At 46.7% G+C, this 26,199-nt stretch overlaps 1 protein-coding gene across 3 annotated transcripts in view; it reads right to left on the bottom strand.

The window, feature by feature from the left end:
• LOC118097070 (ras GTPase-activating protein 4B) overlaps positions 1-26,199 on the bottom strand; it is a 51,932-nt gene that overhangs the window by 12,877 nt on the left and 12,856 nt on the right. The window contains exons 2-9 of one of the 3 annotated variants that reach the window (XM_035139656.2): positions 16,397-16,453; positions 16,097-16,210; positions 14,536-14,597; positions 10,484-10,613; positions 4,102-4,183; positions 2,651-2,785; positions 1,817-1,908; positions 398-515 (exon numbers count right to left, since the gene is read on the bottom strand). In XM_035139656.2, the coding sequence (XP_034995547.1) occupies positions 398-515; positions 1,817-1,908; positions 2,651-2,785; positions 4,102-4,183; positions 10,484-10,613; positions 14,536-14,597; positions 16,097-16,210; positions 16,397-16,453 (790 nt within the window). Of the gene's footprint in view, positions 1-397; positions 516-1,816; positions 1,909-2,650; positions 2,786-4,101; positions 4,184-10,483; positions 10,616-14,535; positions 14,598-16,096; positions 16,211-16,396; positions 16,454-26,199 lie in introns of those variants that run through there. The other 2 variants (XM_035139658.2, XM_035139659.2) reach the window with 2 other exon arrangements.

Genomic DNA, 26,199 nt, shown 5'->3' with positions numbered 1-26,199 from the left:
ATTACAAAACATATCCATGTGCAATCAAAGTGCACAATAAGTCAATTTCGTCAAGGCATTCCAAGTGTCTATAATTAAGAAGTGCAATAAAACAAGCCCATTAAAAACAGCATTAACAATTAAAGCGATTAGATCAGGAGGTTCAGGCCTGGAGATCAGGGGAATGCATGTCTAAACAGGGGCGCACCTCTAAGATCGCTGTCCTACCTTTCTCCCAAAAAGCTAAAGGCAGCATGCACTGGTTCCAAATGCATTTCTATACTCACAACAACCCTGCGAAGTAGGTTAAACTAAGAGAGAACGACTGGTGAGCCAGCGAGCCTTACAGCTGAGCGAAGGGAAGGACCTGGGTCACCCCAGTTCCAAGGGCCTGCCCGCCAAAAGCAATGGATCTCACCTGGGCACCTGCTTTAACTTCCTGGCACAGAAGCTGGACAAGAGGCTGGTAGTGGATGGACGGAAGCACCGTCTCGTCCCGAAGCTGCAGCTGGAGGTGTAGGGAGCCCAGGTTGCCCCTGGAAAGGAAGGGGAAAGGGTGTCATGCGGTAGATGCAAACTAGCTACGTGGTCCCACCGTGGACCACAGAATCCTTCAGGAGAGATGCTACTCAAATGCAACTTCCATCACTCACAGCCAGCAAGGATGCCTAGAGAGCCACAGGTCTCAGTTAGGACATGAGCTACAGGCCCTTGTGGTTTTGTAGCAGTCTTTAGGTTCTGTTTTGAAGGGGACTTCCGGTTTTGCCGCGGATCGCAAACCAACGCGCCCCCGGAGCTCTCTAGCTTTTGGGGAATTTCGCTGGGTTAAAGGGGGTGACGGACGGCTAAACGTCCCCCAAACATAGTTAAAAGGTCGGGGAAGCGCTCCCCGCCCGAAAAGCCGGTGGTGCCTGCATGGTTTCCTTGGTATCCCTCGCAAAAAAAGCTGAGGAGAGGAAGGACCCTGGGCACTGAGGCAAAGTGAGCGACTTACCCAGCGAGAAGCCTGTTGCATGGAGCGACCCTGACGGTAAAGTTCCTTTGCTGATATTTGAACTTAAACCGGGGCGCGTAGAAAACCGCGTGGAATAAAACGCTGGAGACAATTCCTTCTCCTTCTACAGCTTTATAGCGGAACAGCAATGACTGGGTAATGCTAGGATGCAGGGCTGCATTTATGAAACTGCTTTGAGGCTTTTCTATACCGTCAAGTGGGACGTAAATTTTACGAAAGGAATCAATAAATGACCTCTGCCGCCACCCCTGGGCAGAAGAGATTTTTATGCCCCTGGCTCCAAGGAGAAACTATTTCATCAGGGACAAGTCCAGTAAGGTAAGTAAGGCAAACACTCTAAAGGTAAAGGTAAAAGGTAAAGGACCCCTGGACGGTTAAGTCCAGTCAAAGGCGACTATGGGGTTGTGGCGCTCATCTCGCTTTCAAGCCGAGGGAGCCGAAGTTTGTCCACAGACAGCTTTCCAGGTCATGTGGCCAGCATGACTAAACCGCTTCTGGCGCAACGGAACACCGTGACGGAAACCAGAGTGCACGGAAACACCGTTTACCTTCCTGCTGCAGCGGTACCTATTTATCTACTTGCACTTGACATGCTTTCTAACTGCTAGGTTGGCAGGAACTGGGACAGAGCAATGGGAGCTCACCCCCTCACGGGGATTCGAACTGCCGACCTTCTGATCGGCAAGCCCAAGGGGCTCAGTGGTCTAGACCACAGTGCCCCCCGCATTCCTTAAACACTCTAGCAGGACTGTGGCAACAGCAAAATCCCATACCGGGTGACTTAGGGGCAAACAAGCTCCCCTTTGGAAAACAGAGACTCACTCGTCCCGCCTTGGCTTTGATTTGTCCGGTCGGAGCATAAACCACCCTTCCTCTTGTTGGACTGCATCCAGCCCTTGGACATTGAATACTACCTGCAAAAGGAAAGGAAAAGAGAGAGCTGTGCTTTCTCCCATCTGAAGCAAGGCTTCATGATCTTCCATGTCCCCCCAGCACATCCCATTTCAAAAAAAACATAACCAGATAGGAGCAGGTACGCCCATGCACAGCTAGTCTGAGGCTCAGGGCAGGAATGTTGTTAGAATAAAGTTATAAACTGGCAGGGCAGGGCCCACCAGCCGGCTTAGCCCTCTGAGGCCTGGGGTAAGTGTACCTGGCTGCCCCCAACACTATACAGGCCTGGGAGCAGGGAACAGGAAAGACCTATTGGTTAGCAATGTATACCAAAAACTGGGCACTCAGCCACACTTCTGAGCACCCCCATAAATTCAGTATTGTAAGAAGACAATGCCCTTGTCTGTCGAGAGCTGCATTCCCTGAGCGGCAGCTTTTTCCATTTATTTTTATATATGAGAAGCATTTAAAACCCGCCCTCCAATTGCACGGGGCAGTGTACAAGAGGCACACCAAATGTAGGACCATTTTTTCCATCTGCCCGTCACTCCAGCCTTTTCCACATGCTTGCTGCAATCGTATTTGATTTTAAAATGCTTATTCCCCCACCCTCCTCAAAGCGGGGGTTCCTAAAAAAAAAAAAAGTACACAGAATGCAAAGGCAGAAAAACGAAGAGATTGGCCTTTGAACAGGACATTCCCCTTGCTGGGAGAACATTTAAATGTCTGTCTTCTTCCAAGCCCTCTTTCCCCGCTGCTCACCTTCCCCAGAAAATCATTCCTGCTGACGAGATCCCAATCCCATACTTCGATGACGCAGAGCTTCTCCACGGCCGACTCGTCCAGGTCGAACTCAAAGGTCTCGTTCCACCTTGGGTAGCAAGATTTTTTGATCACCTGGACAACAGGCAAAGCCAATAAAGGAAGCAAATTCTTCCTCCCGAAAGCAAATTCTTTAAAAGATGCTGGTGAGAACAGGAGGAGGCAGGGGCGTAGCCAGGATCAAAACTAGGGGGGGAAGCCATGGTCGTTCAGGGGAGGGGCCAAGGCACGGGAGGGAAGGGGAGGGGCCAAGAAGTGGGAACATGGCCAGGGCTACAGGGCCAGCGCCGCCGCGGCAGCGGCCACCTTGTGCTTCTGGGGCTGGCAGCGTTGGCGGCTACCCTGCTTGGCTGGAGAGGACGGGAGGGTCGGGCAGGCGAGAGGGGGTGGCAGGGCGGGCGAGGGCGAGGCAAGGCACGGCCGCAGTCACGACTCATTTTAAGCTTGGTAATGAGTTCCAATTCAGCAACTTCAATTCAGCAAAGGGAAGTTGCTGAATTGGAACTCATTACCAAGCTTAAAACCATGGAGCCACCTGGGATGAACAAAGACATAGGATTCTTATCTCATTATGCATGATCAAGCTTTCTTTAGCGCCTCAGCCCTTGCTTTTTCCCCGCAGGACCTATTGCAGTCATCAGCAGTCGTTAACAGCCATCAACAGGTTTACCACTCCTATCAGCCCATCACCCATTCCCACCCACCCCCACCACCCTCTGAATATACATAAGGGTCTGGTTACTTCTGTTTCAGTGTATCTGTGTATCTGAAGAAGTGTGCATGCACACAAAAGCTCATACCAAAATAAAAACTTAGTTGGTCTTTAAGGTGCTACTGAAGGAATTTTTTTATTTAACCCAGAAGTAGTACCTCAGGTTAAGAACTTTACCTCAGGATGAGAACAGAAATTGTGTGCCAGTGGCACAGTGGCAATGGGAGGCCCCATTAACTAAAATGGTACCTCAGGTTAAGAACAGTTTCAGGTTAAGAACAGACCTCCAGAACGATTAAATTCTTACCCAGAGGTACCACTGTATTTGTACCCTGCCCATCTGGACTTAAGGCTAGGGAAACAAATACGAAAGTGGGATATAGTTGGCAGATGCACTGGCTACTTTTCCAGAGCACAGATCCAGACCACACATTTAAAGCTCACAGCTCCCCACCCTAAACGATCCCAGGATAAGGGATAAGCTCTAAGGGCAGTTTCAGCCTTACAGAGCGTCATTCCCAACAACCTTAAACTACAGTTCCCGTGGTACTTTCTAGGGGAGAGCAACATACTTTCTGTGCCTGGCATGGATCTGCCCTTAAATGCTTTATGTAGCCCTTCCCCTAACCCCCCCCCAACACCGGCACCTTGTTTTGTTTTCCTTACAGCTGGAGCTCACCAAAGTTTCCTGCGTCTTGCCATTATAGCGGACTCTGACGAACGGATCAGACGCTCCGTTTCTGTCTTTCCGAGCCAAATCTCTGTGAAGGAAGGAGGATATTGTTATAGATCTGTGGGTGCTAAATTGCTTGGGGTTTAATAAATGTAAGGATTTGATTAGAACTGGTATGTTAAGCAGGGCTGGGATTTTCACGGACACATCTGGGATTCATCTGTCGGAAATACAGTGTTTCTCCTAAAATAAGACGGTCCTCAAAAATAAGCCATGTCATGCTTTTCATTAGTAGAATAAATATAAGACATCCCCCGAAAATAAGCCGGGGGGGAGCAGGTCTGGCAAGGAAAGGAAGGCATTTAAGCGCGTTCGGAAGAGCCGGCAAGAGGCAACAGCGCGCTTGCTGGCGATCTTCTTCTTTTCATGCCACTCGCAGTGGCTGTCTCCAGCGCCGCCGCCGTGCTTTGGGGCTTGGCGCGCGCCCACAGCCACCTCCGCAGCCCCTGGGATTACCGTCGCTGCAGCCGCGCTCCTGGGCGCTCTCGGCACTTCCCCCGCGGCCGCCTCACTGTGTTTTGCGGGGGTGGGAACCGCTTCGGGGAGTGCAGCGCAGCGCGAAGAGCCTGGTGAGAGGCAGCTGCGGCTGCAGGTGAAGCCCGGGATCTGCGTGGGCGACTGGGGACGAGCGCCCTGAGCGCTGTGGCGGTAGCGAAGAGGCGCCCGATCAGCCCGCTTCTCAGCTGATCGGGCGCCTCTTCGCCACCGCCGCAGCGCTCAGGGCGCTCGCCCCCAGTCGCCCACGCAGATCCCGGGCTTCATCCACAGCTGCCTCTCACCAGGCTCTTCGCGCTGCGCTGCGCTCCCCGAAGCGGCTCCCGTGCAGCTGCCTCTTGCCGGTTCCTCCGCTGCCGCTTCTCTCACAGCCGCCTATGCGGCTGCTTCCTGCTCCGCCGACGCATTTGGATCCTTGGATCACGGCGTTTCTTCTGCTCCCCAGCAGCACGCAAATGGGAGGGCCGGAACCCCGCTGAGCTCCGCAGAATTACGGTATTATTGTGCTTTGTTACAAGGGCAGCCTTGCCATTTTTATTTTCTGCTCCCCGGCTCTCAACGGGTCCCGCGCGGTGCGCTGCTGCCGGCTCTCAACAGGTCGGGGCTCGGCGCAGCATGCTGTTGCCAGCTCCCGCTCAAAAAAATAAGACATCACCAGAAAATAAGCCGTGGTGTGTTTTTTTGGAGGAAAAATAAATATAAGACGTGTCTTATTTTAGGAGAAACACGGTAGCTCCAAGGCGGAATTTCCAAAAATCGGTTAAAATGTCCGGGGCAACCCATGTCAGAAGTGGTAGGTTTTTTTGGCAAAATTCCTTAAAAATAGAGATCAAAAATTTCAGATTGTTTTGGGAGATTTTGCAGGAAAAAAAGCTGAACAACTTTGCCCCCTACAAAAAAAAAGTTGAACGACTTTGCCCTCCCACAAAAAGCTCAACAAATGTGTGTGAATTTTCACTTTTTGAAACCCTCCGTTAGGTTAACAGCTAAACTCATGTGTGTTCAAGATGGGGGATAACCACTGTTCATCCCCTGGAATCAGCATATGTGAAGGGATAATTAACCCAGGCACACATCCTGGACTGTTTATTGGACACTGCTTGCAAAAAATATGGGTGTATTAGGCAAAATCCATACATGTGTATATTAGGAGGAATGTGCATTAAAATGCTTATGATTTTTTGTGAGGACTGGGGAAAAACATTCCACAGACTGACGTGGAAATGTTGCAAACTGAAGTTAAGACTGAAAAACTGAGGAACAGAGAAACCCAAACTGACAGGAGCATTTAAAGAACATCTCCCACCCCGAAGAATAGAACTCTGGGAACTGTAGTTTACCCCTGAAATTCCCAGCAAACTACCATTCCGATAATTTTTTGCAAGGGTGTGTATGTGCTTTAAATATATGGTGTGTATGTACACAGCCTGCCTTTATTTGAGGGTGGGGTTGCGATTTCCTTCTGCAAAATGCCTTGGCTTGGCCTATTACTTGTAACCTTATTCACAACCTCGGTTACTTAATTTACATAAGAGAAACAGAGAAGGCTATACAGCAAGCTGAAGAATGAGCAAATTTGGGCACTTTTAGATCTGAGGCTCAGAAGAAAGCACGTAAACAAAGAACGAACAAAAAAGTAAGAGTCTCTTCGATGGCACATGGCGTCACAATCTCCGTCACACTGTCATGGCTCCCGTAAATTTCTCCCCACGTTTTCTCTTTCCGTCAAATGGCTTGTGTTGCTGTTTTCTAACATCCTTCTGTAGTATTATCATCCCTTAAAACCCCCACTTTCCCAGCAGTGATGTATGGAAGCGAGAGCTGGACCATAAAGAAGGCTGATTGCCAAAGAATTGATGCTTCTGAATTATGGTGCTGGAGGAGACTCTTGAGAGTCCCATGGACTGCAAGTAGATCAAACCTATCCATTCTTAAGGAATTCAGCCCTGAGTGCTCACTGGAAGGACAAATCCTGAAGCTGAGGCTGCAATACTTTGGCCACCTCATGAAAAGAGAAGACTCCCTGGAAAAGACCCTGATGTTGGGAAAGATGGAGGGCACAAGGAGAAGGGGACGACAGAGGACAAGATGGTTGGACAGTGTTCTCGAAGCTACCAACATGAGTCTGACCAAACTGCAGGAGGCAGTGGAAGACAGGAATGGCTGGCGTGCTCTGGTCCATGGGGTCACGAAGAGTCCGACACGACCAAACAACAACACCCCCACTAGCCCTCAGCATATGGCTTTGCACTCTCTTCCAGGGGCCCAGTATTCAAACACAGCATCACTCTGCACAGGCTTCCTTTTGAACGTCCAATGTTTTTCTCCCACCGAGTTTGAGGGTTTCATTTTAATGAAAGGATTATTTCCAGCAGAGAACTGGTGGATACCGTGAGGCAGTAAAGGAAGGAAAATTGGGAGAGTTTATTGCTTTATAATAATGCATCTCTGACTCACATCGCCAGATCCTGTTGCTTGCACAGCAGCAATGATCAGGCATTCCCAGCTACACCCTCGCAAGCCTGAACTTTGCCTCCTGTCTCATCTTTGCTGTGCCACCACAAACCCATAAATCCTACTGCGCTGTTTCATACCAGCTATGCAAATATGTTGGTTGGTTTCCCTGCCCGCCCCCTCTGATTTTTAATGCAAGTGAGCACCCTGGCGAAAGTGGATTCTACATTTCTATTACAACAGAGCTTTGCATGCAGAAGATCCCCGATTCATTCCCCAGTTGGGGATCCCGGACAGCCGCTAGCAGTCAATGAATGGACAATCTGGGCTGGATGGGTCTGTTAGACCCATAGGTCTGACTTGTCAGAAGGCAGATTTAAATAAAAGCAAAAACAACCCTGTAAGGTACATCAGCATTATTCCCCATTTTGCAAACAGGGAAGGGGACTGAGGCCAGGAGAGAGAGGCTCATTTGCCAAAAGCTGCCTGGAAGAATTCAAATCCCTACTCAGTAATGATGCTCACCGGGTAAACCTTGGTTTAGTCACAGTCTCTCAGCCTAGCCTACCCTACAGGGTTGTTGTGAGGGCAACAGGGAGAGAGGGAGAGCCACGCACGATGCCTTGAGCCCCTTTGAGCAAAGGTGGGATATAGACTTTTTAAAAATCGACTAACGTATCTAGGGATTATAAGGACAGAAGTCCTCATAAAAGATGATTAGGTTGTTTATGTATGCAACTACAGCAGCTATGATTCTTTATGCACAGAAATGAAAAGAAGAACTTCCCACTAAAGAAGAATGGATAAGCAATGGATTAGGCTGAATCTACAAAATTTAACAGCTAAAATTAGAGAACGATGATTGCTTTAAAGAGGAATGGAAGCCTTTTTCAGACTGTTTGAAGAAATATTATAGTATGATGAATTCGCGAGCACAATTCAAACTATGAGCAACAGAAAGAATGAGAGATTATTGTATTGTGGTTATGATATAAAAGAAGAAAGATAGGGTGCAGCAAAGGGGAAGAATGAGGGAGGAAAACCACCAAAGAAAATGGGATGGGAAGTCGATAAAAAAAATGATTATGTATTCTATGGGAAATCTGTAATATAAAATATACTGCCAACATAAAATTGACTAAAATAAAATGCAGTCAAAAAATTGACTAAATTAAAATCCCTGTGGGGGCTCAGTCTCTTAGCTGCTGTACTGCGCCAGCTCTAGAGCAAGAAAATTTATGGGAAGCACTTTCACAAGTGCTATGAACCGAAATCATTCATCATTTTTGTTATTAACGATTTATTATTATTTTATTATTTATTATCCATCTGGTATGCAGGCTGAGACCCTACCTGCCCGCAAACTGTCTCGCCAGAGTGGAGCATGCTCTGGTTATCTCTCGCTTGGACTACCGCAATGCTTTATGTGGGGCTACCTTTGAAGGTGACCTGGAAACTACAACCAATCCAGAATGCGGCAGCTGGACTGGTGAGTAGGAGCAACTGCCGAGACCACGTAACACCGGTCTTGAAAGACCTACATTGGCTCCCAGTACATTTATGAGCACAATTCAAAGTGTTGGTGCTGACCTTTAAAGCCCTAAACGGCCTCGGCCCAGTATACCTGAAGGAAGCGTCTCCACCCCCATCATTCTGCCCGGACACTGAGGTCCAGCGCCGAGGTCCTCCTGGCGGTTCCCTCGCTGCGAGAAGCCAAGTTACAGGGAACCAGGCAGAGGGCCTTCTCGGTAGTGGCACCCGCCCTGTGGAACGCCCTCCCACCAGATGTCTGGTAGAGAAAAACAACTACCAGACTTTTAGAAGACATCTGAAGGCAGCCCCGTTTAGGGAAGTTTTTAATGTTTAATAGATTATTGTATTTTAATATTCTGTTGGAAGCCGCCCAGAGTGGCTGGGGAAACCCAGCCAGATGGGCAGAGTATAAATAATAAATAATAAATTATTATTATTATTATTATTAGCTGGAAGGGCTGCCTATCTGACCCAGCATCGCTGCCCTGTGTTCCCTCTGTTCTTCTTAAAGGAACAAAACAGCTCATTCCTTCAGTCAGCCAATCCCCCATGATTAAGGGTTCTTGCAATTAGAGAGGGCTCAGAACGTTCCCTGACAAAGGGCTTGGCTTGATCCTCCATGGCCCGCTGAGAAGACGAGGGGGGAGGGACAGTCTCCACGCAGAGTAGCTCAGTGGCAGAGTGCATGCTCTGCATCTAGAAGGCCCCAGGTCCAATCTGCAGCATCTCTGAATAGACCTGGGAGCCAGGACAGAAACCCAAGACGACTGCTGTAGGCAAGACTGAGTTGCAAGGGCTGGTGGCCTGACTCAGACTGTGCAAACACCACACATTCAAAGCAAATGAGCTCCAGCAATGAACCCTGGGATGTAAAGAGAAAGAAGGTTCTTTTTCTCATATGTGGTGTGTAACAGATTAGCCCCAGGATGGAAGATTTATTACACCCTGGATTAGTTCCGAGGAGTCTTTGTGGCGGAAGAGGAACAGATTGCTCCAGCCAGAGGGTCTGGGCTTTACAGCTTGTGGAAGCATTTTAAAATCAGACGGAGGGCTGGATGGTGTTATAAGAATTTTGAGGTCATATATATATATATAATAATTGTTCATAAAACATGTACATGAATGTACAGAAACATGTCTGAAGCAGCACAGGAAAACAGGCCTGACTGACACCATTTTGACTCTCTCTGACCAGGTGTTCCTCTGCAAGGAAGAAGTGGGGTGGGGGGGAACCTTCTCATTGTCTCAGGAATTAAAGTGATAATCCCTGGCATCCTGATACCTGACTGCCAGACAAAAGGGTGTGATTAACTTGGCTGGGAAACAGGGAAATGTAAATATCTCTCAATTTTGTTGATTAGGTTTTGGGGGCAGGGGGCAGGGTCCAGGATGCTCAGATTACTGCCACCAGACCTCCCCTTTCATGATGTACCTATGATGAATCTAGGGAGAGGGGTCTTGGGCTACACCCCTTCTGTGACATATGGATGATGCTTCTGGGGGGTGGGCTGAAACCAATTTCAAATCTCTTTTTAAGGACAAGACATCTTTGTTTGGGGTTCCTTCCTTGTTCTCCTGTGTGAGAGGAAGGACCCTGTTGCAACAGCAAAAATAAAAGTGCCTTGCTTCGCACGTCCTGGTTTGGTCTCTGTTATTTGGTGGGCAGGAGACGCTTAAACTTTGTCTGCTTGCCAGGATACCTGGACTCTTCCTGGGTCGAGGATCCACTTAATTCTAGGGCCGTGTAGCTCTGCAAAATTTTTACAACAATGGCATAAGGTCATAGGGGAGGGGAGGTTGCATACCCTTGCCCTGCGACCTTATCTCTGGCTAAGCGCAGCCTTACCTGGCATCGAACACAGTGCAGCGCAGCTTTCTCACGGCACCGCTGTCAACGATCTCAATCTGGAGATGGATTTCCCCCTGAACTTCCTCATCTGGGTCAATTTCAGTGAGGTTCAGCCAGCCATTGTAGCCTGGGAACAGAGACAGGGAGAAGGAAGCACAGGATTTTCAACCCAGGGGCAACCGTGCCCTGCCCTCACAGGGATGGCACAGGGTCAAACAAGATCACAGAATCCTAGGGCTGGAAAGGACCACAAATGTCATGAAGGCTGAGTGCACATTACCAGCTGGAAGCACAGATAGCTTGTTATTTTTCTCAGTTCCGTTGAAAACCGCACCATAAAACAATATTTTATTTTTTACTTTTAAAAATCTGTCTTCTTCTCTGGCAATCACTCGTAGCCAAGCAAGATTGTCTTCCATGAACATGGTTTTAACAGTGAGTCCGTAAGTGACTGTGGGGGCCAATTCTGGATCCACACATCCTTCCACAGTGGGGACATAGGTTTCCGGGTGGGAGTTGGTCACGGTGAGGGTTTGCCAAGCGTGCCTTCCTCTTAGCACGTTTCTCCCTTCTGTCCTGCGTTCAAGCATCTTCAAAGTCCACGACGCCTTTGGTAAAGGCTGTTCTCCAATTGTAACGCTCGCAGGCCAGTGTTTCCCAGTTGTCGGTGTTTATACTCCTTTTTTTATTTAAAAATTGCTGTATACCGCCCTTCATCCATAGATCTCAGGTTAGTTCACAACACAAAAATAGAATGTAAAATATTTCCTACGAACTCTACTAGCTATTGACCAAAATAAATATATATATATTTCCTAAGAAGCAACAGGAGAGATATGGATATTGGCTAACATTATGTGTTCACCGCTTCCCAAACCAGCAGTGGGAGCACACTGGATGCAGATTAAACAGGAGTGTGTACACAGCTGGAGACTGTTAAACACTTTCTTGACATTTTGTTCTGACTCTTGAGTCTTCCTTAGCTCTTAGTCCTCTTGCCACCCAGGGCCGGATTTAGGTTTGATGAGGCCCTAAGCTACTGAAGGTAACAGGGCCCTTTATATGTCCAGCTGTCCTTTGTCAACAACAATTTGTCACTGTTTTTTGTGTTGAATATATGCTATACAGTGGTACCTCGGGTTACAGACGCTTCAGGTTACAGATGCTTCGGGTTACAGACTCCGCTAACCCAGAAATAGTACCTCGGGTTAAGAACTTTGCTTCAGGATGAGTACAGAAATTGTGCGGCGGCAGTGGGAGGCCCCATTAGCTAAAGTGGTACCTCAGGTTAAGAACAGACCTCCAGAACGAATTAAGTTATTAACCCAAGGTACCACTGTATGGTAATAATCTATGGACCTAATAGGTATCTAAAGCTACTTTGTCATGCAACCAGTCCATGCAGAATGTAGGCACCCTATATATAGAAATGAGCAAACCAGTGATATTTTAGGGAGCAGGCGGGGCCCATTGCTTACAGCATAGGAGCCTGCACAACACAAAACACTGTTGCTATATATAGGTTTTATTTTATTTTTTCATCTTATATTTTGGAAATGTACATCCAGTTTCTTTCCCCCTAATCTATAGCTTGTTTAGCTTACATGTAAATCCAGCACTATACAACCTTTGGAAGACCTATGAAGGCAGCCCTGTATATGCTTTATTATGTTTTTATATTTCTGGTTACAGGTAGGTAGCCGTGTTGGTCTGCCGTAGTCTAAACAAAATAAAAAAATTCCAACATATATTAAAACATATTAAAAAAATTCCTTCCTGTAGCACCTTAGAGACCAACTGAGTTTGTCATTGGTATGAGCTTTCGTGCGCATGCATGAAATCTGAAGAAGTGTGCATACACACAAAAGCTCGTACCAATGACAAACTTAGTTGGTCTCTAAGGTGCTACTGGAAGGAATTTTTTAATTATGTTTTTATATATGTTGGAAGCCACCCAGATTGGCTGGGGCAACCCAATCAGATGGCTTGGGTTTAATTAATAAAAGGATGGTGATTATGGAATAAGACATTCCTATTTTCATCAAAGAAGCATTGGATTCAATTCTTCATTGCCAGCCTGCAACGCAATGTATAGAATATCTGCTTCTTCTTTTTTAACCTAAATGCCATGAGAGAAAAACAAAATAAAAAATGGGACCAGTAGTCTAAAACCTCTAGACTCTAGAGGAAACTAGGCTGTCAAAGGCTGATATACTCCACTGTTTAATTCTGTTGTCTGATTTCCTCATAAATGGATTTGCAATCTCGTTTGATGAAAAACGGTATATGAATACCTGCAACAAATAATAATAATAAAAACTATAGTGGAGCAACTCACAAAGAACTGTGGCATTCCAAGTGTGCTCTGTGAGATGTTGGCGGGTCTGCTGTCTTCTTGAGAGATGAATAACCTCCATAGCTGACCCACAAAACCACATGAAAACATTGTAATATTCACACAGCCAGCTCAGGGATTTGTTCTACAGGAGACTCCTGAACCCAGGCCTAAAGCCAAGAAAGCAAACATCACCCCTGAATCTTGGGAAAGCATCTAAGTCAGTGTTTCTCAACCTTTTTTGGGCCACGGCACACTTGTTCCGTGAAAAAAATCACGAGGCACACCACCATTAAAAAAGTTTAAAAAATTAACTCTGTGCCGCCCTATATTATAATTATGACTGTAAGAAACACTTGCCAAATATTGCTTTCCGGCGGGTCAGTGGTTGGTATTGGCGGCCGCCAGGCACGTGACAATGCAAATCACCCTTCTCGTCGCCGCACGTCGCGGCACACCAGCCAGCGTCTCTAGTGTGCCGCGGAACTAGTGTGCCGCGGAACAGCGGTTGAGAAACGCTGATCTAAGTTACTGGGTATAAACCACCCCAAAGGTCAAGAGAGGGGGATTCTTTTCTCAGACGCAATCTCTCTGTCCGCCTCCATCCTAAAGATGAGTCACTGGGCCTCCCAAGACATCCCTTGATCCTTGACCAAGCAGATCACATCCTCTCTTTTGCTCCTGTCTAGGAAGGAGCAAAAGGAGCGGGTGGTGCTGTGGGTTAAACCACAGAGCCTAGGGCTTGCCGATCAGGTGGTCGGCGGTTTGAATCCCCACGATGGGGTGAGCTCCCGTTGCTTGGTCCCAGCTCCTGCCAACCTAGCAGTTCGAAAGCACATCAAAGTGCAAGTAGATAAATAGGTACCGCTCCAAGCAGGAAGGTAAATGGAGTTTCCGTGTGCTGCTCTGGTTGGCCAGAAGCGGCTTAGTCATGCTGGCCACATGACCTGGAAGCTGTGCACCGGCTCCCTCGGCCAATAATGCGAGATGAGCACCACAACCCCAGAGTCGGTCACGACTGGACCTAATGGTCAGGGGTCCCTTTACCTTTAGGAAAGCAGATAAGGAGATGGGAGTGGGTGTAAGCAGGAGATCCAGATAGGATCCAGTTCTTGACTGCTGCCCTCAAACCTGTTCTGGGTTCAGACCCACAAGGATAACACAAAAAATGGGACTCTATGTGGATTGGAAAGAGAAGCAGCTGAATCTGGAATCTACATGGATAAATAGCAGAGGATTCTGCTAGGGGACCCCCTCACTCCTATAGTCTGTGTTTGGAATAAATTGTGCAAAACAGGAATATCTACATTTAATTTAATTTGCACATTCCCCTCCCCTCGCTCTATAGCTGATCATGAGCAGCAGTGACAGGATGAGAGTTTGCACAGCACAGTCAAGACTGGGTTGTGCAGAGATCACATGCATCTCAAGGCTCAGGTAACCGTCGCATGTGTTTAAAGGGACTACTTGTATGGCCAGAAGCACTGTTTAAAAAAATGAATGTGATATTATTACAATTCGTTGCCAAATTTGTTATCTGTTTACTAAGAATAAGGGGGAAAGGCAAAGAAAATGGTAAAGAAATGGGAGGTTCACCTACTTTAGTTTCTTGGGAAGGACTCAATCTCCAGGTATCAACTTTTTGGTGCACCAAATTTGTTCAATTTACTCATTCAAAATTATTTACCTCTCCCAACAGAGGAACTAACCTCACCTTTTGGGTGCTCAGCCAACAGGCTTTGGGTGATGCAGACCTTCCCGATGACGTCGTCTCGGCTGGCACAAGAAAGGAAAACAAAAAAAATCTAAGGTAAACGGGATGTCCAAGAAACCAGAGAGTATAAGCCTGGGGCATTTCAGGTTTTATTGATCTGGATTGGAGGTGAGAGAGGGAGATTTTCTCACATTGAAACCCACAGTATCACCTGAGGACATTTGATGCAACAACCTTTCCTGGCGACCCACCTGAGAAACCCTCTCCCAATGCTACTCCTTTTCCTTTTAGCACTAGGAACAGACACATTTTAACAAATTTCCCCAGAATGTTATCTCCAAATGATAAAAGAAAGAACTGCTTGGCAGTGGAAGAGGCTGCCTTGGGTTCTACTTCCCTGCACATAATTCATAAGAGTGTGGGGCCGGTCCCTGCCCTAGGCAGAGTGATGTGCCTGCTTCAGATGATGGGAGTGGCATTCCCCTGAACTCCGCAAATAAAGTGGGAGATCTTGTGATATTCATGTTTCAATGGGCAACCAGTTCAGATTCTGTTGAGGTTGGGTGGGGATACCATCTTATGTTATGGGGGCAGGGCTACAATCTTGTCCTTCACCTCAGGTAGCAAAAGGTACATATCCAGGCTTGGCCAGCTGGCCCATCTGTCAGGGATGCTGTACTGTCACCCGCTCAGTAATGTAGAACCCTCTGCCAATAGAGATTCAGCAGGCGCTTTCTGTTTCGACTTTCAAATACCTGCTGAAAGCTTTTCTATTCCATCAGGCTTATGCAGGCCATTAAGAATACATCTTTCCACAATAGTTACTTTTAAGGTTTTTTTTAATATATGGTCTTTATTGCATGGTTTTATGTACAAATGGTGTAAACCGCTCTGATTATTATTATTTTAAATAAAGTAAATCATCAAACCATCAATTCTAGCACGCGGGAGGCCACCTAAATTATATAATTTGGCATCTGAATGATTGGGATTAGTAATTGCATTATAATTTGGCATTGGTATAATGAGGCTATTGTTTGATTATTGCAATTATTGTATTGTAATTGAAAACTAATAAAAGTATTATTTAATAAAATATTATTTTAAATAAACAGTGATAAATATTTTTATGAATAAATAAAAAAAAATCTCAGAAATGGCACCAGCCACACACAACAGGGAGGTGTCAGCAGACCCAAACTTAGCAGTAGCACATTTCTTCATTCATTCATTTATTTATTTACAGAAAAGAAAACTTAAGAAAGGTTTACCACTGCAGCTTTTAAGGTGTGAGGGCACTGTGTTTTCCAGATTTCCACTGTGATTTCCAGATCACTTCCACATATATTTATTTATTTTGAACTTATTGAAATTTCTGCCGAAAGGGTAAATGCACGTTAAATTGGGGGAGGGGATACAGATGGCATTTTTATGAGGATGGGTGCTGTGAGGACACTCCACAAAGCTTGCGTGCACGAGAAGGATGCAGTCCACAATCACCTGCTGCGTAAATGCAGCGCCAGGAGGGAGAGCCCCATCCCCACAGGAATTGACGTCATACCTGAGTGCATCTTCGTCCATGACATAGAACGACACGCAGTGGAAGGTGGGGGGGAGGTGGACTTCGTATTCTTCGCCCCAGAAAGGAAACAAAGTTTTCCACACAGTGGCTGTCCTGGTGGGAGGAAGGGGAGAGGACCCGGTGCTTAAAAGGAAAAGGGTGGTGTTATCGTACACAATCTGAAATGCAAGGGGTAACTCATGAGAAGTATGTTTGGATTAATTCCAGATTTTGGCCTGTTTCCTCTGATTTGCGGGGGGGGGGGGGAGAGAAGTGGGTATTCTAATGTTCACCTCTTACCTGATAATGGCTTCATTGTCAATTTTCACAATGCAGTAAGGGTCGCTGCTGCCTGTACTGGACAAAAGGAGAGAGAGAAAATTACAAATAAAGAGTCTCCACGGCTGTAGCATGATACAAATTACCCCCAGAACACACCACAAGATGGTGCCTAATGCAGAGTCAGACCACTGGCACTGTCTCCCGCATGGGTCTCTCCCAACCTTACCTGGGAAACGCCAGGGATTCAGCCCTAAGACCTTTTGCAAGATTCTAGTCCTCACAGATCTGGAAAAGGTTTCATCTTGCTCAGTTTTGTTTGCCCTGACTGGCAGCGGCTTGCCTGGGTCTCAGCCCTACCTGGAGACGCAGAGGATGGAACAGGGGACGTTCTGTCACTGAGTTACGGCCTCCTTCTACATTAGAGAGATTTCCAGCACCTCCACCACCACATCCTGCCTCACAACATTCTGCCAGGGGCGGGAAGCAGTTGTAGGCTTTAATCGGTGCAATTAGCCAACTAATGCTTTAATCCCATATCATTACACAGGCGCCCACGCAAGCACACACGCTTCTGGTCATTTAGGAGGGACGACACTCTGGCATGAAGTTGTGGACTAAGGAGGTGCCATTGCAGACCTCTTTCTCCCTGTATTAAATTTGGTGGAAAAGAAATGTCCAAAGCTCTGTTTTCCTCCCAACACAAAGTCCCCCAGCCTCCAGATTTCTCTTCCCTATTATCCGGACATTCCCTATGCGATCAATGTCGCTTTTCTCCTATTTGGATTGTCAAAGCATCTTCTTCTTCTTTGGCGATCACTCGTAGCCAAGTTAAGATTGTCTTCTATAAACACGGTTTTAACAATGGGTCCGTACGTGACTGTGGAGGCCAATTCTGGATCCACAGGTCCTTCCACAGTGGGGCCATTGGTTTCCAGGCGGGAGGTGATCACGCTGTGGATTTGCCAAGCGTGCCTTCCTCTTAGCACGTTTCTCCCTTGCGTCCCGAGATAAGAGTTTCTTCAAAGCCCATGACACCTTTGGTAAAGGCTGTTCTCCAACTGGAGCGCTCGCAGGCCAGGGTTTCCCAGTTGTCAGTGTTGACATCTCTGGATTTAAGGCAGGAAAAAACTGTGGAACAGCAGCAGACGGAGGTGAACGATAGTTGGACAAATTTGTCCCAGGGATCTCTCCCAGAGGGATTCAATTTTCTCTTTGAAAGGAGGAGTCTTTCAAAGCATAAGCAGATTAATTGTTGGTCAACACAGTACTGTGGGCAAAGAACCCCCCCCCCCAGCTCATGCTGGAAAGAGGGGATTGCACATTCCAGCTCACATCACAGATAATTTATACCCTAAGACCGTTCGAATACCCCTACTACTATTCCTATTGGTTAAGAAATTGCAGTTTACAGGCTTCCCCTGTTTGCTCCTAAACATGTAAAACAAGTACCCCAACAATAACATACATCCCATGTCCATTCAAATTAGCAGTTTTTACAAGAGGGGTGTGTGTTTTATAATATTCATGAAGCATTTGAGCAAGAGTACTAGTTCTTAAACTATCACCTGCTATTCCTTCTTGTTATCTCGGGTCACCTCTAAATTCAAGGCTTAACAATCTATTTCTAACGCATTACAGTATTTAATTGTAACATTAGCCAGGAAAAGAGCCTCTTTGGGAGTCAAGCTTCTGAGTCCAACATTTGCTTTGTCTCGGGATGTAAAACATGCAGAAACAGTTCTGCAAAGGGGTCCTCCTTGGGCCTCCTTTAAACCTCTTTGTTCACAGAATCGGTCTTAACGCAGTCAAGGTGACCCTCACCATACCTTCCCTAAGAATAAAACTCATTTTCATTCATTTATTCCACGACAACACATGGACACAGGAGAATTAAAGGAGTCAGGAGGCAATCTACGTTAAGCAGAGGTATGGACAGGCCCAGAGGCCACTATATCTAGTTTGTTCCCATCCTCCTCCTACCGGTAGTTGTGTTCTACAGAGGCAACACCAAGAAAGGAATCCAATGTCCGGTCCCAAGTCTTGGACCAGATATAAATAAGGCAGGCAGGTGGGGGCATGCTTAAGTTGGTAGAGCAGACCTCAATTCACCCTTATGGGCCACCCTCCATTTTTATGCATCCCCCCCCAAAAAAGAAAAACTATGCAAGTTAATTTGAGAGCCCAAGGATGTAGCCAGGATTTTTGTTAGGGCGGGGGTGGGGGGCCAGGCAATTTGTTGGGGGCGAACCTCAGTTTGCCATGTATTTTTTATTGATTTGGGGGGGGGCAACCGCCCCTCCCTGCCCCCCCCCGGATACACCCATGACCTGGTTGCTCACCTGCCCAGTGGTTGCAAGGACACTTGGAACATTGCTTTCCATTACATAGCAGGTTGCAGCTAAATCCGAAAGGTTTACTGTGGATTTTCTAGGCTTAGCGAAGTTTCTCTCTGTTGACTCATTTTCACCTTAAATAAATATCATCCCCAAGTTATTACTGTGATCAGGCTGCAGGAAATGAACTATAAGATGTTGACCCAAGTGAGCTTAATTAAAGTAGGATAATAGCTACCACACAGCACTGGAAAGCTTGAGTTTAAAAAAATTATCGCGAAATAGGTATTAAATTTGGAAGCATTAAAGCTTGTAAATCCATATGAACCTAACCAAACACTGAGATCATCATCTGAGGCCTTCCTTCGTGTGCCTCCTCCATGAGAGGTCTGGATGGCAGCAACACAAGAAAAAGGCTTTTTCTGCAGCGGCTCCCCGTTTTTTGAATCCTCTGCCCAGGAAGGTTCACCTGGTGCCTTCATTATACACCTTTAGATGCCAGGCAAAAAGCACTGTTGCTGTTTAAGCATAACGATCCTATTTGTGGAGGGCAATAAATAAAACAATTGTTCGCATTGCACTGTGTGTGTAAGTTATGTTTAAGTAGTGATCTTAAATATATTTTGCATATCTTCCTATATACATAAAAATGGAAGGCTGTCATCACGCAGCTCCCATTGGAGGATTTGTAGTGCCAGATCACAATACTGGATGTGAATGAAGAAATGGAGTTGGGAAGGTGAAAAGTGAGCTTACTGGTTGCATGGGATGGGATCTGAAAGCTTTAGGAATTTAACGTGAGGCAGAATGGCAGCAGGGCTTGTGATGGGTCGACATACGTCCGGGTTTTCCCAAATATTCTATACATTTCTTAAGAAGCTAGACAATACATATAGATTGCGGTTAAATCTATGTGTCCTCAGTTTCACATACCAGCAGTGGGAGCTCACTGGAGCCAGAGGAAACAGTAGTATGTACACAGCCTAAGTGCAACTCTGACCCTTCTAAACGTCTTGGCTCAAACGTAAAAACCAGAAAGGAATCCTGGCTGTGAAAAAAAGACCACAGAGGCAAACAAGACACTTGGCTTCCAGGAAAAGCATGTGCACAAAGGAAGAGGAAGGGAAAAGAAACCAAATGGATATTAAAAAAGCAACAAACTGAAGGCTGAATTAGCATGCGCTTGTTTTCCTTTTGGGTGACAAGTACTAGGAAGGGTAGATAAGGTGCCACCCTTATTTTGGAACAGTGGCAATGCCCAAGGCAGTAATTCTCAGATTGTTTTGATGGGCTGCTGAGAGATATTAAAACCACCAAAGGCGCCTGCAAACACTGTTCTCTGTGTACAGGCTGAGGCCGCTTGCTAACTATGTGGGACAGCACAGAAATGTGCATGAAATATCCCAACTACGGCTGCACACCCCCCCCCATATATTTAAATAACATTCCTCCCCTACCCCCCCCCCCAAGAATAATGGGAACTGTAGTTTGCTCCTTACAGAAGTATAGTTCCCAGCACCCTTAAGAACAGTTCTCTCTGGGTTCTTTGAGGGATGCGCTGCTGCAAAGGCAGGGTGTCGATATAGGCTTGCAAAGATGGAAGACTTCCATGGGCTGTGTGTGTGTGAAGGCTGTGTGTGAGACAAACTCTGGCTCTCGCTGGCAGGGCTTAACTTGCCCCTGATCAAATTAACATGGCAGGCGGCTGGGTTTCTCACTAGCACTGCTCTTCGGAAACACAACTAGCTGTTTAAAACCAGTGCGGAGATTCAGAGCCCAGCGCCTTTCCCACAATTCCCTGGCTGCAAGTGGGCTAATAGCTGTTATAAAGAATTCTAAGGTCTCAAATATCGAATAAATGTTCATAAAATGTACAAGGCAAACACATAAGTATATAAACCATGTGCCTGAAATAGTAAAGGTCAAGGTCAAGGGACCCCTGACCATTAGGTCCAGTTGTGACCGACTCTGGGGTTGCGGCGCTCATCTCGCGTTATTGGCCAAGGGAGCCGGCATACAGATTCCAGGTCATGTGGCCAGCATGACTAAGCCGCTTCTGGCGAACCAGAGCAGCACACGGAAACGCCGTTTACCTTCCCGCTGTGTTGTTGTTGTTTAGTCGTTTAGTCGTGTCCGACTCTTCGTGACCCCATGGACCATAGCACGCCAGGCACTCCTGTCTTGCACTGCCTCCCGCAGTTTAGTCAAACTCATGTTCGTAGCTTCGAGAACACTGTCCAACCATCTTGTCCTCTGTCATCCCCTTCTCCTAGTGCCCTCAATCTTTCCCAACATCAGGGTCTTTTCCAAGGATTCTTCTCTTCTCATGAGGTGGCCAAAGTATTGGAGCCTCAGCTTCACGATCTGTCCTTCCAGGGTGCACTCAGGGCTGATTTCCTTAAGAATTGATAGGTTTGATCTTCTTGCAGTCCATGGGACTCTCAAGAGTCTCCTCCAGCACCATAATTCAAAAGCGATCAGCCTTCTTTATGGTCCAGCTCTCACTTCCATACATCACTACTGGGAAAACCATAGCTTTAACTATACGGACCTTTGACGGCAAGGTGATGTCTCTGCTTTTTAAGATGCTGTCTAGGTTTGTCATTGCTTTTCTCCCAAGAAGCAGGCGTCTTTTAATTTCGTGACTGCTGTCACCATCTGCAGTGATCAAGGAGCCCAAGAAAGTAAAATCTCTCACTGCCTCCATTTCTTCCCCTTCTATTTGCCAGGAGGTGATGGGACCGGTGGCCATGATCTTGGTTTTTTTGATGTTGAGCTTCAGACCATATTTTGCGCTCTCCTCTTTCACCCTCATTAAAAGGTTCTTTAATTCCTCCTCGCTTTCTGCCATCAAGGTTGTGTCATCAGCATATCTGAGGTTGTTGATATTTCTTCCGGCAATCTTAATTCCGGCTTGGGATTCATCTAGTCCAGCCTTTCGCATGATGAATTCTGCATATAAGTTAAATAAGCAGGGAGACAATATACAACCTTGTCGTACTCCTTTCCCAATTTTGAACCAATCAGTTGTTCCATATCCAGTTCTAACTGTAGCTTCTTGTCCCACATAGAGATTTCTCAGGAGACAGATGAGGTGATCAGGCACTCCCATTTCTTTAAGAACTTGCCATAGTTTGCTGTGGTCGACACAGTCAAAGGCTTTTGCATAGTCAATGAAGCAGAAGTAGACGTTTTTCTGGAACTCTCTAGCTTTCTCCATAATCCAGCGCATGTTTGCTATTTGGTCTCTGGTTCCTCTGCCCTTTCGAAATCCAGCTTGCACTTCTGGGAGTTCTCGGTCCACATACTGCCTAAGCCTGCCTTGTAGAATTTTAAGCATAACCTTGCTAGCGTGTGAAATGAGCGCAATTGTGCGGTAGTTGGAGCATTCTTTGGCACTGCCCTTCTTTGGAATTGGGATGTAGCAGTAGCAGTATCTTCCCGCTGTAGCAGTATCTATTTATCTACTTGCACTTTGATGAACTGCCGACCTTCTGATTGGCAAGCCCTCTAGGCTCTGTGGTTTAACCCACAGCGCCACCCACGTTGAAATAGTACACCGCCTGAAATAGTACAGGAGAGCAATCCTGAAGCTATTTTGTCTCTCCCAAATTAACCCCAAAGTGACTTAGGAGACACGGGCAGCAAAAGACCAAACCCCTTTCCTATCAGAAAGCACAGAGCTTCCCCTGCAATGGACATGCCACCCTGCCAAATTGTCGGGTGCAGCTGGACCCTGCCATTCTTCTGGATGCTAAGAGCCAGACGCAGATGTTCTTACCATCCACGCTGTAAAACTCGCTAGGTGACCTTGGGCCTGTCACAGTCTCTCAGCCTAATCTACCTCGCAGGGTTGTTGGAAGGACAAAACGGAGGGGGGGGGGGAGAACCACAATGCCCCTTTGGAGGAAAGGTGCGATATAAATGCAAATAACAAAACCTCCTTCAACAATACCGCTAAACACACTCAGCTTTTCTTTTTCAAATGCTCCTCACAGGGCGTGGGTTCCCAGACCTTCCAACCCTCTGTTTTTCTTTGGAGACATTCCAGTTGAAAGGCTTCTGAACAAGAGATTTCAGAGAATGCCGAAGTGTCGAGAAAGAGGCCTTTTCCAAGGCTTATGCAGTGAGTGACCAAACCATGTATTTATAGAACTGAGAGAATGGATGTTTGGGGACCTGTGACCTAACCTCCTTCCAGTCGCTTCACTGACTGCCCCCTTGGGCCCTTCCTGCTCAATCTGCCAGGTCTCAACTGAAGGTCAAATGAGCCTCTTGCTCCGATAGTGTTTCTCACCATCAGATTTCTAAAACGAGAGGGAGATGCCCAGGTCTCAAGCCTGCTTGGATAGTCGCTGCCTTGGGTGCACAAGGTAAGAGAGACAGCATTCTGCACGTGCCTCAAGTCATCCTGCAATCACATTGCAGGCTGCAAGGCTGAATAGCAAACAAACAGCTTTGTTTGCAAAGTACCAGTGGGTGTGCAGTCCTTTCGTTTACACATTTTATGAAGTTATCGTGGATTAAGGATGGGAAGATCTGTTAATTTCAGTTTTCTCCGTTTCTCACTTTAATTCAATTCTCCACATTTCTGCAGCCAACTTGCGGATTTTCTTTCTAAGAATCCTGATGAAAATTCTTCAGCAGTTTCAGGAAAATTTCTCCTAACAAACACTACTTTGAATAATCATGTCTTCCCCTCAAACAATGATGGGAGCTGTGGTTTGTTAACAGTGCAGAGTTCGTAGGAGACTATTCCCTTCACGGAGCTACAATTCCCTGGGACTAATCTGGGAAATCAGCCCTGAGTGCTCACTGGAAGGACAGATCCTGAAGCTGAGGCTCCAATACTTTGGCCCCCTCATGAGAAGAGAAGACTTCCTGGAAAAGACCCTGATGTTGGGAAAGATGGAGGGCACAAGGAGAAGGGGACGACAGAGGACGAGATGGTTGGACAGTGTTCTCGAAGCCACCAACATGAGTCTGACCAAACTGCGGGAGGCAGTGGAAGACAGGAGTGCCTGGCGTGCTCTGGTCCATGGGGTCACGAAGAGTCGGACACAACTAAACGACTAAACAACAACAAATCTGGGAAGGCCTTGAAGTCCTGCATTCGGGCCTGAAATTCCTCACCCCTGACTTACTGGGGAAATGTGAGCTTCTGCTCCTTCTTCCTTGCAGACACCTGTTTCAAAGCAGTGGCAGCCTTCTGCAGGAGATCAAGCACAACAGTGGCTGAGATCTTAACATGCACACTGTTAAAAAGAGCAAAGGCTTTGAGCGCAGAAGCAGAGAGTAAGTCAATAAGAAAGGTGCCATCAAATTAGAGACTTTGGAATTGCCTCTCCCGAGTTATTCGCTTGGCCATCTGCTGGGCACTCGCTAGATACGGGAAAGGTTCATTAAGTGGCTGAGGCTGGCGGGACTTCATTTCCTCTGCGAGGCAAGCAAACAGCCTCCATGGGAACAAGGCTCCATGAGGGCCATTTCTGCAGCTAAGGCACAACAGGACATATGGCCATGAGGAAGACCTCGACAAGAGCCTGGGCAGCCACAAATCTATGGTTCTGTTAAAAGAAATGGCAAGTGTCAGTTTGCTCAGAGTGTGGGTGGGTGTGTTGCCTATTTCAGGCTCCTCCGCTTGGCTTCTAGAAGTTTCTCCCAGTGTAGAGGAGGTCATCTTGCCTTGTCACTTCCTTCCTGCCACCCAAAGTAAGATGCTTTAAGTCAATCAGAAGATGAGCAGGCACCGTGATGCAACTGCTGACAGATCTAATGCAATCTTCAGTAGCAGTCACAAAAAAAGAGCAGGGTCCAAATCAGGCACCCCCAAACTGCGGCCCTCCAGATGTTTTGGCCTACAACTCCCATGATCCCCAGCTAACAGGACCAGTGGTTGGGGAAGATGGGAATTGTAGTCCAAAACATCTGGGGGCCAAAGTTTGGGGGTGCCTGGTCCAGATCGTGGCTAGTAGTACAGTGGTACCTCTGTTTAAGTACACAGTTGGTTCCGGAAGTCTGCACTTAACCTGAAACATACTTAACCTGAAGCGAATTTTCCCATTGAAAGTAATGGAAAGTGGATTAATCCGTTCCAGACAGATCTGTGGAGTACTTAAACTGAAAGTACTCAAACTGAAGCATACTTAAACCGAGGTATGACTGTAATACTGTAGTTCCACTTTATTCCACAATGGTTGGGCCAGATCTGTTCAATTCTGAAGGTCACATTTTTAACATGTGGCAAACTGGACTGTGTGCAGAGAGCAACCATGACAGTCAGTGAGAGATCTAGAAACAGCCTGCTTCCGTGATTAGTATTCCCTGTGGAAAAACCATGTGTTGCTCACTTTCTAAAATGAGGCATCTCATACTGTGAATGAAACATCCCACCGGTAATTTTTTTTTCCTTCTCCAGTTTAAACTCTTCTCCTACCCCCAAGCTTAGAAACACCAACTTTTTAAAAGCTCAAATGGAATAGCTGTGCAATTTCCTCAGGTCTAGATGGCCTGTTGTGCTGCTATTGCGTGTAGATTTAGATTTTTGGACTACAGTTCCCATCGACTCTGATCACCAGAGCCTTGATGGGAGTTGAGTCCAAAAAAAAATATCAAATACTGTATACAAGGTTAGGGAAGGGCTTCTCTAGCCATCTCTTTCTCTATGGGTCGTGTTTCCTCTCTAGGAATCTACTGGCATTTTAACCCTTCTCTTTCCAAATAGCTTTTTACATCAGCTTTTCTTCTCCACACCCCCAAAAAAATTGCAGTAGGGGACAGAAAGAATAATGATTAGGCAGGTAACGGGGACAATGCTTGGCTCAATGGACAATGGTCTGACTAGAGACATGATGATGAGGATGACAACAACAACAACAACAGCTTCTTATGTGCATCTGAAAGCTCTCCACTATAAAGAATGGTTGAAAGAGCTGAGCATGTTTTAGAACAGGCCCTCCAGATGTTTTGACCTACAACTCCCATGATCCCTAGCCAACAGGACCAGTGATCGGGGAAGATGGGAATTGTAGTCCAAAACATCTGGAGGGCCGAAGTTTGGGGATGCCTGTTTTAGAATAAATTAAGGGGAGGAATGATAGCCATCTTCAAACATCTTTTCATGCAGAAGATAGAGCAATGTAAGCTGGTCCATTAGGGGCAAGGGGGCACTGACATGCCAATTTCAGCCAACCCCTATCTATCTATCTGCCTGCCTTCTTTCTTGCAAGGGAGAGTCACAGGCTACAGCCACTCTGCATAACAACCCAATCCTTCCATTTCCAGTGCTCACAGTCTGAGTGCCATGTAGCCAAAACAGAAACCATGCACAATGTGGAGATATTGGCAGGACTGGCGAAACCTCAAAGCTTGCACAAATGCAATTTTAAAGGGGAGGAGGAATGGGGGGGGGAATCTCAAAACCAGACCAATAAAGACTAAACCATGCTCTGTGGCCATGGGATACTGGCCGACTCGAAGATAGTGGGA

This window comes from Zootoca vivipara, chromosome 15 (assembly GCF_963506605.1).
Source record: "Zootoca vivipara chromosome 15, rZooViv1.1, whole genome shotgun sequence".
NCBI classification, from domain to species: domain Eukaryota; kingdom Metazoa; phylum Chordata; class Lepidosauria; order Squamata; family Lacertidae; genus Zootoca; species Zootoca vivipara.
The sequence above is the reverse complement of the archived record's forward strand: the minus strand, read 5'-3'. Positions and strand labels throughout refer to the sequence as shown.